The sequence below is a fragment of the Perna viridis genome, chromosome 5 (genome assembly GCF_037379345.1).
Source record: "Perna viridis isolate PV_CMFRI_1.1 ecotype Kerala chromosome 5, ASM3737934v1, whole genome shotgun sequence".
Classification (NCBI taxonomy): Eukaryota; Metazoa; Mollusca; class Bivalvia; order Mytilida; family Mytilidae; genus Perna; species Perna viridis.
In genome coordinates, this window is record NC_142449.1 from 40,069,913 (window position 1) to 40,088,220 (window position 18,308).

General features: G+C 31.8%; 1 protein-coding gene and 1 pseudogene across 2 annotated transcripts; one reads left to right on the plus strand and one right to left on the minus strand.

The window, feature by feature from the left end:
- Nucleotides 1–3: 3 nt before the first annotated feature.
- Nucleotides 4–18,256, minus strand: LOC148617473 (programmed cell death protein 6-like). 2 transcript variants are annotated; one of them, XM_088585174.1, is made up of 6 exons: nucleotides 18,091–18,256; nucleotides 11,254–11,315; nucleotides 7,855–7,899; nucleotides 6,288–6,446; nucleotides 3,525–3,634; nucleotides 4–1,821 (listed from the first exon to the last, which is right to left on the minus strand). In XM_088585174.1, exons 1-6 carry the CDS (start codon nucleotides 18,195–18,197, stop codon nucleotides 1,720–1,722), a joined length of 585 nt encoding a protein of 194 aa, XP_088441300.1. In that variant the 5' UTR covers nucleotides 18,198–18,256; the 3' UTR covers nucleotides 4–1,719. The 2 variants fall into 2 exon arrangements, with proteins under 2 accessions (XP_088441300.1, XP_088441301.1); XM_088585175.1 differs by lacking the exon at nucleotides 11,254–11,315 and adding an exon at nucleotides 12,382–12,443.
- Nucleotides 14,974–15,977, plus strand: LOC148617474 (uncharacterized; annotated as a pseudogene).
- Nucleotides 18,257–18,308: the final 52 nt, after the last annotated feature.

Below are 18,308 nucleotides of genomic sequence, written 5' to 3' on the forward strand. Positions count from 1 at the left end.
TAATTTCTGTTATACATGATTTATTGTAATTTTTGTTCATTAGCACTATACAATTTCAGATAGAATTTTATAAAACAAGAATTATTTTCAACAGCAGTATATAACCATTTTGGTCAACCAAGGACATAATACATGTGTAGAAATGATGCTACCAGATCTAATTTTTAGGCATGAACCTACCTAAGAATCATGCAGTGATTCATAGAGACATTGAAATCCAATTAATGATGGCAAAAATACATATTTTTCACAGCTACAATAGTTACAGAGTGTATAAACATAACCATAATAAAGTTCGAGTTTTAAATATCTGATAACCCACTTATCAATACTGCCATTAATGTTTGTTTTAAGTGCTAAGATCAAGTTGTATTTCTGGACTGGCTGAAAATATAATGCTGTTGAAGAAACCACTTCCCTGCATGTCATATGTTCTGTTAGATGTTAACACATGTATATCATTAATGAAGTAAAAGAAATTTTGCATTTTTTTTCATTTTAAAATCTTATCAAATTATGTCTCTCTATCAAGAAGTATTCTGTAAACTTACCGAAATTTATGAGAAATAGGTATTTATACTAAATCCATTTCAAAAACTCATATTAAGGGATTGGATGTGAAAAATGTTTTAATTGTCTTTTGATTTGCATGATCATTATATACTGTGAAAAACATATTAAAAATGAGTTATCTTTCGATCCACAAATCAATCCTTTCAAGATTCTTAGGAAGACAGGTACTGATTTTTTTTCACGAAAACATTCACTTCTTTTCTTTAAATAAAAGGTCTTCAAACAGGACAATTGAACCAGATTAATAAGAAACCAAATTTAGCAAGTACACAACTTTCAGTGGCATAGCCATTACCAAATCAATGTGGAAGTCATCACAGAAAAGGGGAAGATATTTTGGTTGTTTTTTTATTGCACATTGAACCTTGGCTTCTAGAAATACACAGTAGATATGCTGCATCTTTATCCTTAACTTTAATTCATTGTCTCTGCACATAAAAACATCAATGCCCACCTTTCATCATTAAAATATAAAATTTATTAGTATACCAGCTAAACCAAAGCCAAGATTTCTTATGATAATCAGTATACAAGACATGAAAAAAATAACTGTTTTAGATAACACCAAAACTCACATCTATTTTGCAATAAAAAATACAATAAACATGAGAAATGAGGTAACAGCAAGCGATTAACATATATTATCTAACTAATTTTCTGTGTATCTTGACAAAGGACAGTGTACTTCAGGCTAAAGTATTTTAATTGTGTGTTTCACTTTAAATCAAAAGTCAGTTATGGGTACATGTAAATGATTTGGGCTGCAACTCAAACATTTGATGGATTTTCGAAAAAAAAAAACTAATAGAGTGTAGAGAAACCTGCTGATTATGTTCAAAAACTTCTTTGTATGAGTTTCTATGAAAATTATTAACAATTAAAATTAGAAAAAGGCAAATATTTAAACATACATAATTCCAATTGATTCTTACTTTTACTGATAAAAAAAATGTGACAAAATAACAGAACCACACAATTACTTAGTCCTTAAATAAAGCTGAAAAATATCAAAGTAATAATACATTGGTAATATCTAACATTCAAGACTAATTACACAAAGCCTATTAAATAATAAATGAAGAATAGTTATCAAAGTTTATATTGAACTTTTTATGAACAACGGTTTATCTTAGTTAGGCACCACCACTATGATTTGAGATTGAAAACAAGGGTAAGAAATTGTTCATATCCAATCTGTATCCAACCATCTTGGTCTGTATCATAGGCTCGGAAGGCTGATGTTAAAGTCTAAAAATAGAAATGATGTAATATTCAGCAATAATATATCTATTACACTACCAATGCTTGAAATAAAAAAAAAACAAGACCCATAACATGTTTGGACCTGTGTCACCATCATTAATGTGTTCTGAAATATCTTAAAACTAACACTAAGCAAGTTTAAAAGCAACAGTATGGGTTACAGATTACTTAAAGTAACTACTAATGATAGTATAGTATATACTGCTGAAAAAAAATTTATGATCATTGAGTAAATGCATATTTTCCTCCATAACAAGAGAGTCCATATATAAAGACTGTGTAAAATTTGAATAGTGATTTGATACTTTCCTGAGTTACAGAATGCAATTAAATGCTTCACACAGAGAGCAGCTCAATACAACCACAGAGGTTGAATAATAGTGATTTGATACTTTTTGCGTTACAAAATACAATTAAAAGCAGGGGTCGAACCTTAACAGTAAGGTCAAGTATGGACACACCATTCCAACTTGATACAGCTTTGAATTTGATTATGATTAGATATTTGACCCACAATAAGAATTTGACCAGAATTGAAGGGGTCACTTTTTGGCTCCTTATTCTTAAATAATTAAATAATCCCTTTTACTCCAATTATTATCCAGAAATCCACCCAAAAAACCTTGTTTCTAGCCCCTGGGTGGCCCCTTATTCTTACTTGCCTCAAGTCACAACCCCAAAGGTGAATCCCAATCTTCCTTTGGTAGCAGGCACATTGTAGTAAAATGTATATGGGATCAATTAAATTTTTACTCAAGTTACTGTACATACATAAGGAAAATGCTTGTTTTGTACCTGTTTATGGCCACGAATTCCAAAAAAGTTCAAGTCTTAACCCCTAAAATCAACCCCAGCCTTCTTTTGGTAATGTGGCACTTTGTTATACAACTTCAATGCAAATCCATTCACTTAAATTTTGTATAAGATATTGTCTGGACATCAGGCCTCCCTTTTGGCCCCTAATTTCTAAAACGTTCAAGTCTACTACCTCCCCAAAAAAAGAATATCAATAACCGTCTGACCATTGTGGTATAGAATATTGTTAAATTCTACGAAATGGTTGTGTTTGGTCCAAAATTCTAAAATGGTTGGGGCCATAAACCCCATAATCAAACCATCCTTCCTTTGTGGTTGGGAACTTGGTTATAAAACTTTATAAAGATCAACCAACTAATATTCACACTATATTGCACTAAATCCAAGTCTATGGACAAGGATACCAATGACAATGAAAGTGTCATACTATTATTTGACCACAAAATTTGTACAAGAAGTAGTAGTACTGTTCCCAACATAAAGTAACAAAATTTGGCCTTGTTCGTGGCAATTATCATCACACAACATTAATACTATTTCTATTCGTAATACTGAAAAGAATATGAATATCACCTTTATTCAGTCCTTAGATTTAGTTAGAAGGAAATTGACAGACTCTGGATAAATATACAGTAAAAAAATAACAAAAGGTCAAGTTGGATTTGGATATAGAAATGGGAGAGAATCAAGTCAGCTTATTTTTCCTAATACTTTCTGCCGAAAAAGAAAATGCAAAAGTAAATTAATCATTGATTAGAGATAATGAAGTTCTGTATGGCAGTTGCTGTTAGTAATATTGTAAATGACTTCAATTTAAACTGAAAATAATTAAACTTATTTTCTCATTTTTTTTAAATGAAAAATTTAATTACCTGCATAACAACACAGCATTGAACAAAATCATCAAAGGCTATGGTTCCTCTACCCTGCCTATCAAATTTAACCACCAGGATTTCATAGAATCTATCAGATAATCTGTATCCTGCAAAAAGAAGCGTCAAATTAATTTTTTGTTAATAAAAGCAGGACAATTTTACAGTTTATTGAGATACACACTGACAAATTAAAATAAAAGACAACTGAAATATTTATTAATTTATCTTTTAGATAAAGTGTATACAAGCAATTAGTTTTTCTAGTAACCTTGGCTCAAGACTGACCTGATTTCATTAGGTCAACAAACAAAGCAGAAATTGGTTATATCAGTAAATATACTGTAAAAAAATGCTTCCTGAGGCATTGCTTGATACAACCACAGAGGTTGAACCCTGAACAGTTGGGGCAAGTATGGACACACAAGTGATTAATCCTAGCCCTTAATTTCAAAATAGTACCAGTCACAGCCTGTAAAATCAATCCCAACATACCTGTAGGGTAAGGCACTTTATGGTACAATTGTAAAGATGTTAATAGGCTCTTACACGAGTCTCTCAAAAGAACTGTGATTTCTTCCACAAGTGTGAGAAATTTCGTCTCTTGATGAGATGAGCACAGTGGAAGAGTGAAAAGACAAAGACATTTTCACACAAGCGGAAGAAATCCTAGATCTTCAATAGATGATGAATGTAAGAATGTATTTCTTCCATTTTACTGCAACTGGTGTTGAATTACAATATAGGTCAATGAGTAATTTGCATAAAATATGTGTCCTATTACTGGGTGCTGATTAACAGTAATATGTGTCCTATTACTGGGTGCTGATTAACAGTAACATGTCCTATTACTGGGTGCTGATTAACAGTAATATGTGTCCTATTACTGGGTGCTGATTAACAGTAATATGTGTCCTATTACTGGGTGCTGATTAACAGTAACGTGTCCTATTACTGGGTGCTGATTAACAGTAACGTGTGTCCTATTACTGGGTGCTGATTAACAGTAACGTGTGTCCTATTACTGGGTGCTGATTAACAGTAACGTGTGTCCTATTACTGGGTGCTGATTAACAGTAACATGTGTCCTATTACTGGGTGCTGATTAACAGTAATTGCCCAGAAAATAGTATACTCTTATATAGTAATTAATTCTTAAACTTTTAATATATTAATATACTGGTAAATGGTCATACAAACATGTGACTCTGCATACAAAAGTTACAGTAATTTATTCAATGACTATCTGAACTTTACTGGGCTACTTTCAATTTGCATGTTGCAATTGGCTATTTTAGTGATGACAGACTTGGTCATGTGCACCTGTTTTTCATAGAAAAAACAACAAAAACAGATGAACCATAGCCAACGTATTGTCCAGACTTCAGGAAAACTTTTCTTTCTGATCCCTCATACCTAAACAGTTCAAATCAAAGCCCACAAAATCAATCCTGGTGTGACCTTAGTAACATATAATATTGTGGAACAATATATTGAACATCTATATGTTTTTACTGGAGTTATATAATTAAATTCTATTAAAATGCCAGTTTTGGCTCCTTCTTGGCCCCTAGTTAAATTGAATTGCCGTTAGCACTGAAGGTATTTGATTCTCGTGAAAATTGTAACATGAACAAAATTTCATAAGATTACATGATGTAAATCAAAGCACCGAAGGTGCTGAAACTTGGAAGTCGCATGGCATGCAACCTGCAAGATAGGTTCCAGATGTTTATTTTTTAAGCAATGTGCTAGAGTGCCGGTCATGACATGGACTAAAGTTTGAGAATGTTTTGGTGTTGAAACCATATTTCTGTTGCAACCTGCAGCAAAACAAAACAAAGATGTACACAAATATCGTGAAAATAAGATTATTGAATTTGTTTGCATTCTTGAGACCTTAAACTTGAGAAAAGGCAGCTGATGATGCTGATTGTGAAGCTTCTAAATAAAATGATTTTGATTATAATACCATTCACGGGGCATAGTTAAAATCCAACACCACCCAAAGAGAAATAACTCCAATTAAATTGTATTGGCTTTTACTATCTTCTTTGAAATTACTACACAGCCAAATGTAAAAAATAGTTTAGCATCTTGATATACCAGTTTGACTACATTTAGCTGAAAATTAACACTTAAAATGTTTGAAATATTCATTTGGGATATTGGTGAAATATTTAAAGTTTAAAAGAGAATAACCCATTAATTTGTAGGAAGTATTTCCGTCCGTGAAGTTATCTGCCGGAAGCCCTTTCGTCATTCTTATACTTGCAATACTCAAAGCCGCTGACGTGACTTCCAAGTAAAAACTGTAATCATACATTGGCATTTCCAATTTTATTTACACTGTTTTTTTCCTAATGTGTATATTCTGAATGTAAAATGAAAATAAAATAACTTCACACACATTCATAAATTATGTTCCATTTCACCTTTTTCCCAATTTTTTAAACCTGTCCAAATGTTAATTTGCACTTATATTCAAAAGCTATATTAACAGAGTATTTATCCTATATAACAAGTGTCCAGCAGATGCTGACAACAACAATGATGATGACAACAACGCCATAAGATTATCCAATCACACATATGCTGTCGTTTAAAATGATCATAATGGAAAAAATATTGTATTTGATAGAGTAGAATTCTACTTTAAAGTGGGAGAAAATCAGGTCTGTAAACATCACTATGTTATCATAATATACTTTATCATGTCAATCATTTCTATCTACATTAAAAAGGTGAAAGTTGATCTTTTACCAAAGCTTGTCAAGGCGGTCTTCAATTCATTTTTGTCTATGGATCCTGAATTATCTCTATCATAACCTCTAAAACAGTTCTGCCAATCTGTAACAAACTTCCACAGCTGCTGGAATTCCTGGAAGTTTATTGTCCCTGAATGGTCTCTATCAAACATTCCTATAAAGTTTCATTAAAGAATTATAAGAAGTATAATATCAAATATGCCCTCTTTCAAAGGTTGTGTTTTAAAAAGATTCCCTAACTAGCTATCTACATGTATGCCCAAGTGATCTCTGTATAACACATACAGCTAAATACTGTCTGACACAACCACCAACATTTTTCATATGATTTTTCATGGATGTATTTGTTTACACATAATTTTCACCTAATTGAATGTTATGATCCTTCATATTGAGGGACAAAAAAAAGAAAAGAGGAATCCCTTCATTAAATTAATTAGGTTTTCTATCATCTACGGCTTTTCCATCATTAGAGGGTATTATCATTTCTTCCTCTTTTCAACATTTTGGTTGTAAACTAGAACTTCATTGCTGATACCCCATCTCCCCTTCTTAGAAAGTAGAATCCATACAGGAAACCCATAAAGTTATTCATATGGAAAAACAAATAGAATGTGGACAATAGCGTCATGTGATGGAGAATGAAAGAACGTGTGTGAGTTCATTCAGCAGTTTTAGAGATGTAGCTAAGAAGATGCCCCGTCCGTCAACCAATTACTATTAGGTCCATGTTTTGTATCAAGAAACCCCAAATAAGATAAGAAAAAATTAGGTGCATTATGGTATCATGTGATAAGGAATGTGCCTCCCACTTTTCAGGTGAGGGATATAAAAAATATCTAGGTGCATCATATCATCATACTCTACATGTTGACTTACTCCCAAACAGTTAGAAAAGAAAAAATTAGGTGCATTATGGTATCATGTGATAAGGAATGTGCCTCCCACTTTTCAGGTGAAGGATATAAAAAATATCTAGGTGCATCATATCATCATACTCTACATGTTGACGTACTCCCAAACAGTTAGAGTGGGGAAACGCTCTCGGACCCATGTGGGGTCTGAGAATAGGCCAGAGTGTCAACACAGCCGCCCAGCCTCCGCCACCAACCACTTGGTTCTACTAATCCACTAACATCAACCATTAGAGGCCTGTATTGGTGTTCAAGGTTGTTAAAAACCCCCAATCATCATCATATCATTAGAATCTTGGTTCATTAAAATTTAAAAGAGCACCCTCTTTGCAAAGTTTTCAATGAAACTCATGAACAGTAAATATACAACAAATGTACCCATTTTTACATGTCTTCAGTGTTCTCCATTATAAGAATAGACACACAAATAGAACTTTGCACACTTGTGTTTCAATGTAGTTACAACCTTATAAGGCTGATTTATAAAAATTGTGGTGTTTCCCTTTAAGAGATTCTTTCATTATCACTGGAAACAAAAAAGGGTAACAAACATACATACATACATACAGACAGACAGTGGGAGAAATGACGAGAGGATCACTCTATGCCATTGCTCATCAAGGAAATAAAAACTTAAATAGTAGTTACCTATCATAAGACGAACTGTTTCTGGATTGAATGGTGTCCATGTTCCTAAAAAGTATTTATATAAATACAAATTGTTAATTTCATACTCAATTACTTATGATAACATTTTATACACATTGAAGACAACTATGCAAAACAACCAAGTTAACCTGCTTGATGAGGTACAAATAAGTGTAAAATACTAATTATTGTAAAGCAACCAAATTTCAAAGCCTACAAATATGCATTTTGTAGCTTTTATGACATTATAAAAAAGCATTTTAAATTTTTGTTAAGCTTTGTGATACAATAAAGGATCATTGCATGAAAACTATGGAATATGCATTTTCATGTAATCATCCTAGCATGTATATAGCACTTGCAAGCTCACACAATATAAACCACTAGAAAGTTGTCTGGACAATATATATATGTATCAATAATTTCAGGGAATAACCCTGTAAAATAAAGCAGCTCACTGAGCTCAGATTAAAGGGCAATGCCTAGAAGACCTACCATATTACATATTTTTGTATATAGATTTTCCTAATATTTTTCTCAAAGGTGACATTGAATGAACAGATTATGAAATTTAAATTAAAAATAATTGGATTTCAAGATACATGTAATAGAGCTTGAACAAGAATTTTTATTGATTATTTTGAGAATTTACCCTATTTTGCAAACTATACATTAAAAAAAAACTTCTCTGTGACATTTCTTTAAACTGTATGCTAGTACAATTTAGTTTTAGGTCAAGCATTTTTAGGTGAAGCTGTTAATTATCTATGTTTACTATGCAATCAAGGTAACCATATGAAATCAATTTGATGAGGCACAAAAGGAATAAACTGCAGTGTTAGAAACTTAATTTTTGGTCAACATAGACCCATCATAATTTCATGTAGACCACACTGTACATTTCAAAGGAAATTGAGCCAATTTCATCATGGACCTGCTTGATTTTACATAGACTCAGTCCGTAGGTCTACTGCTATTTCTTTCACTGTAAACTGTAATTAAACAAATTCTACCAGTAACTTATTTAAAACAATATCTAGAAACTATTTAAGAACAATTTTATTGCTAACTCATTTCAGGATAGAAATAATATTAGAATATCGTTGAAAAAGCATAGGATGTTCGGCATACTCTCACATTTTGCCATAAACCATTGTCTCTTTCAACAATACCCTAATATTGTCCAAATTTATGATACCTTGTAATTGAACATGAAGACAATTATTAAATAATTTCTCTGGGTTTACCCTTAAAAATGTGGAATATCTTTTAGCAAACATATTACCGTAAGTTCAAGTTTTTGAAATTAAATTTTCACAATTACTACAGAACTTAATTAGAAAGATGAACAAAACATACAGTTTAAAATGACTATTTAAGCCTTTCATAAGACAAGGAGTCAAGATGCTAGAGAACCAATATATATCAAAGAAGTCACAAGAAAGATTATACTGAAAATGATAAATGCTAGAATTACCCATACACTAAAAATATGTAAATACACGCTATTTTTAATTCATTTTCAGAAAAAAAGTAAAAAAAAAAGAAAAATCAAGCCATTTATTTACTTCCTTCTCTGGATTAAACTAGAAGTTCATATGACCTTATATTCCAAGTTTATTGAGTGAATCAAAGTGCCATTAGCACTGGAGGTTTCTTATTCTCATAAATGTGACATGAACAAAATTTTAAAGATTGCATGATGTAAAAAAAAATTAGCATTTTTTCATACCTTTCGATAATGTTTTTTCCTCATATGTATAAATTGAAAGTCAATCAATACTACAGATTTCTGAAGAATAATTGTAATCAATAGTTCAACAGTATTCAACTTCACACACATTTATAAATTTGGTTCCATTTCACCCATTTCCCATATTTTTAAACCTGTCAAAAAGTTAATTTGCATAATTTGCAATCAAAAAATATATTAGCAGATTATTTGTCCTACACTGTAATTATACTCAAATGAAACCAATTTCAGCTTAATAAAAGAATATCTTTGATAAAATCACTGATCTTCAATTCCTATTTATTCCTGGTAAAATATTAATGAAAGGATCAAGATTCTGACTGATTAGTGTTAATTGGAACATGCTGAACACATTTAATACTTCTAGACACATAATTGCAGGAACTAAATTCCCTAAATGCAAATTTATTACTAAATATCTTTCAAGGCAAAAAGGGAATCTGTAAAATCTTCAGTTGCTTTGAAGACTAGATCTTAATTTTATTTGCAGAAATAATAGAATAATATTGAGATGAAAAATTGCCATAACCATATTTACTGATTAAAAAAGGGAATTTTGATTCTGAAGAATGAAAACTCCAAACAGGTCCATAACTCCAGATTCGTAAATGTGATAAGATATTAATCAGAATGAAAGTGATCAAAAACAATGAAACTTACTAATAATACTTTCAATACTATCAAATATAATACAAACAAATAGCTGTAATTTCTGTATACATGTATACCTATGACAATTGATGGAAGTTTTCTGAGTTATTTTCAAAAAAAAAAAAAAACCTAAATGAAATGCATAAAAATAAAAAGTGAGCTTACAATGTACATCAATAACAATAAATCGTTTTCCAAATTCTCATTGAAATAGGTGAAAGAACTTTAAAATTGGTTTTTTTCCTGATATGTATAAACTGAATGTCAATTTATACTCCTTATCCAACTTCACACATATTTACAAATTTTGTTCCAATATATTAACAGAGTATCTATCATACACTGTAATCATACTCAAATAAAACCAATTTCAGCCTAGGGCTAAGAAAATAATTTCCTTCATGAACATAAGATTTTTTTTTTAAAACTTAAGACTCTTTCATCAAGTTGAATTTGACTCATAAGTGTACAAAAATGGAACATACTTAACTCTTATAATGCTCCTTGATACATTACTGCAAGAACTAAATTCCCTAAATGCAATTTAGTACTAAATACAGTATCTTTCAAGGCCAAAAACACACCCTTCAAATCAATCTTGAGTTGATTTGAAGACTAGATCTTAATTTTATTTGGAGAAATACAATGTAACAGAATATAATTGAGCTGAAAAATTGCAAGAAACATATTTACTGGTTAAAAATTAAACGAGGTATTAAAGGATATAAAAGTAAATACATTTGGACTTCATTTTTGTGTAGTGTTCAGAAATACATGTAATAAGGAAGCAACATAAGGTATATTAATCCTTCAAAACCCCAAAACCTTCAGAACAGATCATAGTACAAATGTGTATGATGTACTGGTACAGTGTACCTTTTACATTATGTACTGTAACCTGTATTAATATGACATATACATTGTAGCCAATAAGCTGAAAAATACAATTAAAATTGTTGTTTTTTTTTACTATATTGTATTGTCACACATCTTACCATTTGAAAGAGCTTGTTGGAGCTCATTTCCTGATATTGAACCACTTCTATCTTTGTCAATCCTATTAAAAAGGATGAAAATTTCTGTCACTACACTTTTTAACATTGAAATTTAACATAAAGCTTTCATAAGCAGAAGAGAGATGTTGCATTGTAGCACAGAGCCTTATGATAATGCAACTGTTTTTTTTTTTTATATAAACAAAAACTAGATACAAATGTCAGAGAGAAAAAGAACAATTTCCTAGTTTTGTTTAAGTACATGTACATGTATCTACTTTCGACACTAAAACCAAATTTTGATTCTGAGTGAGCTAATATTGATAATTTAAAACTGAAACATAAATTTTGCTCGATCTTTTTTTGTTGAAGTTTAAGCTTTTCTAATTTAACCAAAGCACATGTACATGTGTAAGCCCATTATTTTTTTTTAGATTCAATTCAGTAGATTTAAATTAATATGCAAAATGCAAATCTTGAATATCCATGAAATTAAAAAAAAAAAAGAAAAACCAAAAAACTCTTATATACATGTACATGTAATATTGCAAATTAAGTGTAAAAGTTGCTTATAAAATAGGCATGCCACATGCAAAATCTGACTATCTGCAAAAATATGATAAAAGTAATATCTAACTAACTTCATAGTTTACAATCATTGAGGACTGAATATTATATAATGTTGAATTGAAACGAACAAAACCCACTGGATAAATGTACATACCATTGGAGTTCTGTAAATCAAAATTTTATTATAGTTTTTATGATGGCCTACTACATGTATTTACATGTAGCATACAATGTAGTTAATGATTCTTACAGGGCCTAATCTAGACACCAATGACAAGGAGAAGTTTTTGTAAATTATGTTTGAAAAATTACAATACTGACCATTTGTGTCTATGTAATCTACATGTATTACAAAAACTTATCCCTGTCCAAGAAAAATGGAAGAAGTGAGCACAAACAAGAATTTACATGTACTGCTCAATTCTCCCTCTAGATTAGGCTCTATCTTAAGAGGACAAATATTCTTACAAATCCTGTGATCAAGATGTAATCTATGAAGTTTGCACAACATACAGGGAAAATATTTGGACTAAACAGTTGACAGGGTCAACCACTTACCATTTGACAGAGCTGACCCTAATTCATTACCACTTATCTGACCACTTTTGTCTTTGTCAACTCTAAAATGAATAAAGCATTAATCAAATCAACATTACCAGTGATTGGGATTAAAATTTTGAGAAAGGGCCATTTCTAATATTCTTCAAAATTTCACTGGTTATTCTTCAACATCCTTAAAAAAAATATGATTTTAATGGGAAATTTTCAGCTGGTATGTGATAAATGGTGCATGGCCCTTTCTAATCCAAATCACTGCATTACATTTGTACTGTAAATGTACTAGAGTTTTATATACATGGTCATACTTTAAACCAACTTAACTGTAATGTCACAAGCAAGAAAAAAATCTTAAACTTAAACTGTTGGCAATTAGTCCCTTTAGGCAAAATTATAGAGATAATTGACTAGTAGGACCTTGCTAATTTCAAAACCCTAAATATGTCTGTTTTCTTCTACCCTACCAATACCTTATTTTTTGTGGCTTACTGAAACATTTGATGGCCATTATGGCTTAAGTACTATTAAAAATCATGTCCTCCATCAACTGAAATTTAAATGTGTTTGAAAAGTAAAATAATTCCTCTATACATTTGTGTACTTACAAGTGAAACTACCATATTTTTATCTTGCTAGTAGCAGGACACAAGACAATTATTTCAAGGCCTAATCACAGAATAGATTTCCATACATTTGGACGGTAGGTATTTCTTACCAGAAAGAGAACTTTCTAACAGTTCTGTCATGCATTACATATTTACATTATGGAATGTCACATTGCAATTAATGTTGTCCCTTTTACTTTCAATCCAAACTTAGTTCCTAAGACAAACAATATTAAAATGCCAGAATTTTAGGTAGAGTTAAACCTATAATAATGGTCAAAAAGAAATGCTGTGCTCCCTTATAATCAATGCCTATTCCATATAAGGTTTTATCCTAAGCCAATTAGAATAAAGCCATAACTTCAGATATTCTTGCAAAACTGTGTGTGAGTAGCTGATAATAACAGGACTGACAGAAATTATTATACTTGTTTGAATTATGTTTCTGCGGGAGTGTAAAAGTTTTACCTTACTTGTTATGTGAAGAAGGTAAAACCTCAAATGATCTAGAAAAAACATAAATTCAATTACTTTTAATAAATTTTGTCAGCCTTGTTATTATTAACGTTCAAAATGGTAAAATTTATTATGATATACGGTTTTTATTGCCCTAATACATTTCACCAATTGTCACGGTCTGAAATATATATGGGCCAAAATTTGTTAGAAACTACAGTCTTTCCGAAGGTTTGTTGGACCATCGGATATCACTGGTAAAAAAATCTGGAACGCCAGACCGGAAGTCCGAAAAATTTCCGATATTTGTCATTCTTGATTCAGGTGAATATGGCCAGTAAAAGTCAGTTCTGTCCTGAAAATAGTATGTCATCACAAGACCGAATGTCTTGAAAAAAAAACTGAACCTTTGGAAAGACTTAAAACAATCGTTTGTAATGGTACAATACATATTTGAAACGAGTTGTCCGTAATGACAAGCTGATTACGTCATTTTCATATACATTTTGGTGCCATGATTTGGCCATCCCTATCTTGGAAAGAGCTAAGAATTGATTTGCATTTTTAAAATCATTGAAGATAGCAATGTCTTCCAAGACTAGTAATCTACTGCATTTACACAGTAAACGAGATTTTAAGCTGCCGATTTTACAAACAAGATATTGATTTTTTTCTCACCCTGAGTATACTGAACCCAGTTGATAATAAAACCATTAACACTCGGGAGCATATTAATAGCAAATTCTTGATATGCACCCAAGGAGCTTAAATAGCTGTGTTATCAACAGGGTCCTGCATACTTAAGGGCAGAAAAAGCATCAATATCCTGTTCCAGCATGCAAAATTGGGAGTTTAAAAGCAGTATAATGGCAGCTTCATTTTCGTATACTTGGGACCACACCAGTCTAGGAAACATAAACTACCTTTGATGAATTAATACCTATCGAATCTCAGCTTTTTCACAAACGTGTAAGATAGGAATGGTCAAACATGGCATCCGGATATGAAAATGACTATCAATACCGGACAACTTGACCAAAAGTCATTTAGGACCATGACAACCCACAGTTCCTTACCAAAGCTGGATATTTCCACTCATACATACATGTAAATTGTGTTTCAGGCCATGACAATAGGAGAATGCTTTAGAACAATACAAACTGTGGAACAAATTTACTTTAGCATTCCTCATAAAAAGTGCAAGAAAATATGGTAAATTCCTGTATTAAAAGAGGAAGGGTGCACCAAAAAATTTTAAAAAATGAAAACGAAGCCATTTTGAGCAAAAATATCAACGAATTCGGAATCATTGGGTCAAATTGTATTTAAAAAATGTTTTAAAGACATTTTTTAAACTAAATCTTCAATATCTAAGCTAAAGATAACTTTTTTATTCCTTGAAATTTCCCCATTTTCATCGCTTAGGTAGGTGTGTCATGTGATCAGGTTTGAGCCCAAACCGTTACTTCCGGTTCCAAAAATATCAGTTGAATGTAAATACATTGTAAAACCATGTTGGAACCAGCTGATTATGCAATTGAAGTTGAAGGATTTGTCGAAAAAGTGTGAGTCAATAGAAAATCTAATTGATTGGTTAATAGAACTAGGACTGTTGCTGAATCTGAGCCGTTGCATTTGTTATTTCTGTAAGGGTGGACATCTTGAGTTAAGAAAAGACAGTTCATACAGCTGAGATAACTACATTTGGAGGTGTTCAAATACATTAAATTGTGTAATAAGAAAATATCTTTACATTGTGGATCTTGGCACGAAAATCACAACTTGAACTGGAACAAATTGTTTATATAACTTATTTCTGGGTTTACAAGTGTAATCAAGTATTTGTGATTCACGAAATTGAAATTTGCCAATGAACAATTGTTGATGTATAATTACACCAGAGAAATTTGCCTTGAAACCTTTGTAAAAAGAAGTGACTATGTTTGTGGTGGTCCAGTAAAGACAGTGGAAATAGACAAAAACCAAATTTTGAAAACGTAAATACCAGAGGAAGAAAAGTTGATGGTGTATGGGTATTTGGTGGCATCGAACGTGAGTCTAAGAAGTGCTTTTTCACCTGTGTTGCTGATAGAACAGCAAAAACTCTTGTGTCTATCTTAACATTGCTTTAAAGATCACATTAAAGCAGGTACAACAATAATCAGCGACTATTGGAAAGCTTATAAGCTTATAATTCTCTTGATAAAGAAAGACTTCAACATCTGACTGTACAATGTAAATCACTCCGTAAATTTTGTAGATCCTGAGTCCGGTGCTCATACAAATACCAGTGAATCTACTTGGCGTGCCTTGAAAAAATCCTTACCAACCTACAGTACTCAAAAAACCCTCTATGGTAGCTATTTTTCGCAGTACTGTGTTAGAAAACAATATGTGTCAGACTCCAAAGACCCATTTCTAAAATTTCATGTGAAAGACATATTCAACCCTGAAAACATTAAACTAGAATTAATTACCCACTCCCTTATCCCTAAGGAAAAAGAAAAAACAGAACCTGCTATTAAAACACCATGAATTCCACTTGCCAATATAACTGACCTGAATAACAGCCTTGATGATTTCCTGTAAAAATGAAGGTACACTACACTCAACGACATTTGTTTCTGTAACACTCAAGTTCGACCTGAGTGAAACTTGGTGTTACACCAACATTTTGTGTGTTTGCCACCCAGATTCCACCTAGCCAACACAAACCATTTGTATATTGCAATAGTCATAAAATTCAATGAGGCATAACAGGAAATTTATCGTAAGATACAATGTATATGGTGTTTCTATTTCTCAGGTAATTCGGAGCACTTTAAAAGATAAGAAAAATTAGTCATGTCATTAAAAATTTTTCGTCATCTTCTTTTTTTTATATTTTGTACATGTTTATCATTTGTTGATGTGCTGTTTTTTTCATTTACAGCTATGTCCAATGAGTGGGAGATATCAAGTAGAAATACATGTATTACTTCGTGTTTTGATCAAGTAATAATGAAATCTTTTTGAAATTTTATTTTTGCATTTGTTAATTAAAAATTATTATTTATAAATATAAGTAAAACACTTTGAAAATATTGATTTTTGTAATTTGATTCAAGTGCCGGACTTGTCAAAACTGTCTGGTGACGCTTTTAGTTTCTGATAGTTTTAATAATTGAACGACTTTTCCAGAAATAAAAGAAACTGATTACAGGTCCCAATATAATGTGTACATGAGAATTGTAAAGTAGAAACCTTTAATCAGGACTGGAAACATTTTCAGTAATAATTATATAAGTTACAAGATATTGTCCAAACGAGGACAAGACGGCGTCCTCAGCCGTTTTTTTTTCGACCGCTAAAATGCTTCAAGTTAACTCTGAGAAATTTCTTATTTAAACTATGTTTCAAATACAACCTACATACATATGTATATCTTTATTTCAATAATAAGTTTTGTAAAACGGTTTCCAACTTTCATTGATGCCAACCTATGTTTACTCCCATATAAAAATAATCCCTTGACGAACCTTGCACATATAATGTTGTCTATTTTTAGAAATTAAAATGAACAAATTGTTTACAATGTCTCTGATAAGTGTCTGGTCATCACATTGACTGCAATTAATTATAATTACTTAATACAGGACAGTCATGAAGTATGTATCAACAATAAATCAATATGTGTCTTTTTTTTACAATTTTCACGTTATATTTGTCAATCTTTCATACCATGTGCTAATCGTTTCAACCGCTGTTTTATTGTATCGACGCCTTAGATTAAATCTGGACAAATAAAATAGATCTAGTATCAATTTTGGCGACTGGACTAAGAATTTTCACATGTCCTTCGGGCTCCCCTGTGATTTTCTGGGTGTCCCAAATGAATTTTGGAGATCAGCGACCTGGAAGCTCAGTGAGATTAACTTCACCGTGCTGGGTTATTTTTCACCAAGATCAATGGTTCTCTGTACACAATTAACAACTGGAATATACAATGTCCAAGCTGGGTGGGTGAAACACTCACATTTCACCGTGAAAACATCCGACTGACACCGTGTTTCAGTGACTAACAGATTTAAAACTCTGACTTGAGTGTTAGAGAAACACAAGTCGCTGAGTGTAGTGTATGTAATATTTTTTAACTTTACGCTCTGCTGGTTCTCAAGCCTCAGGTGTCAGCGGCTAAGCCTTGGCTGTTTTTATCACTCCGTGGGTTCTCAAGCCTCAAACACCTGCGGCAAAGCCTTGGCTTACTTCATATTAAACTTATTTTAATCAATCAAATCATGAAAAACTTGAAGCATATACTAAGTCAAAATTGCAAATGTAGGCGTCATTGATGTCTTGCATAGCAACTGCCCATGAGTTCATCACACATGCACATTCATTGTTGTAATTCTAAAATTCCAGGGACCGGCAAAGTAAATTCTTCCCAAAAGGCCAAAACCGTATGTCATGACATATTTTACCAATTTGAAAGTAATAACAGGGCTGACAAATATTATGAAAGGACTTAGGTGTTTAAATTCGCATTCTTCTTCGGGGATATTATGGGTTTCACTTTCCTCATATTACAACTGTAAAGGGTTGCTGAACTTTAACTTAGCCAAATTTAGGGTGAGTTTAAAAATGAATATGATTTTTTTCTCTCCTGTACCTTTGAAAAACGCCCCATAAAAATTGTTGATTTTGATCTTGTGGTGGTGGTGGTCCTGGCTGTTGACCATAATAACCCGCAGGTTGTTGTTGTCCGTAGTAAGCCATTGCTCAATAATTAGCCAAAATTTCTTAATTTCTTTTCCGTGATTTTCCTGCTCTGGAGCAAATTGATACAGCAAAACACCCAAATTTACATCGTTTCCACAAACGTTTGAG

Coding starts and splice junctions, on each gene's coding strand:
- LOC148617473 (XM_088585174.1), bottom strand. CDS start 18,197: ATGGCTTACTACGGACAACAACAACCTGCGGGTTATTATGGTCAACAG. Junction 6,447..7,854: donor AACAGTTCGTCTTATGATAG/GTAACTACTATT, acceptor GAAACTTTATAG/GAATGTTTGATAGAGACCAT. Junction 1,822..3,524: donor AATGCTGTGTTGTTATGCAG/GTAATTAAATTT, acceptor TTCTATTTTTAG/ACTTTAACATCAGCCTTCCG.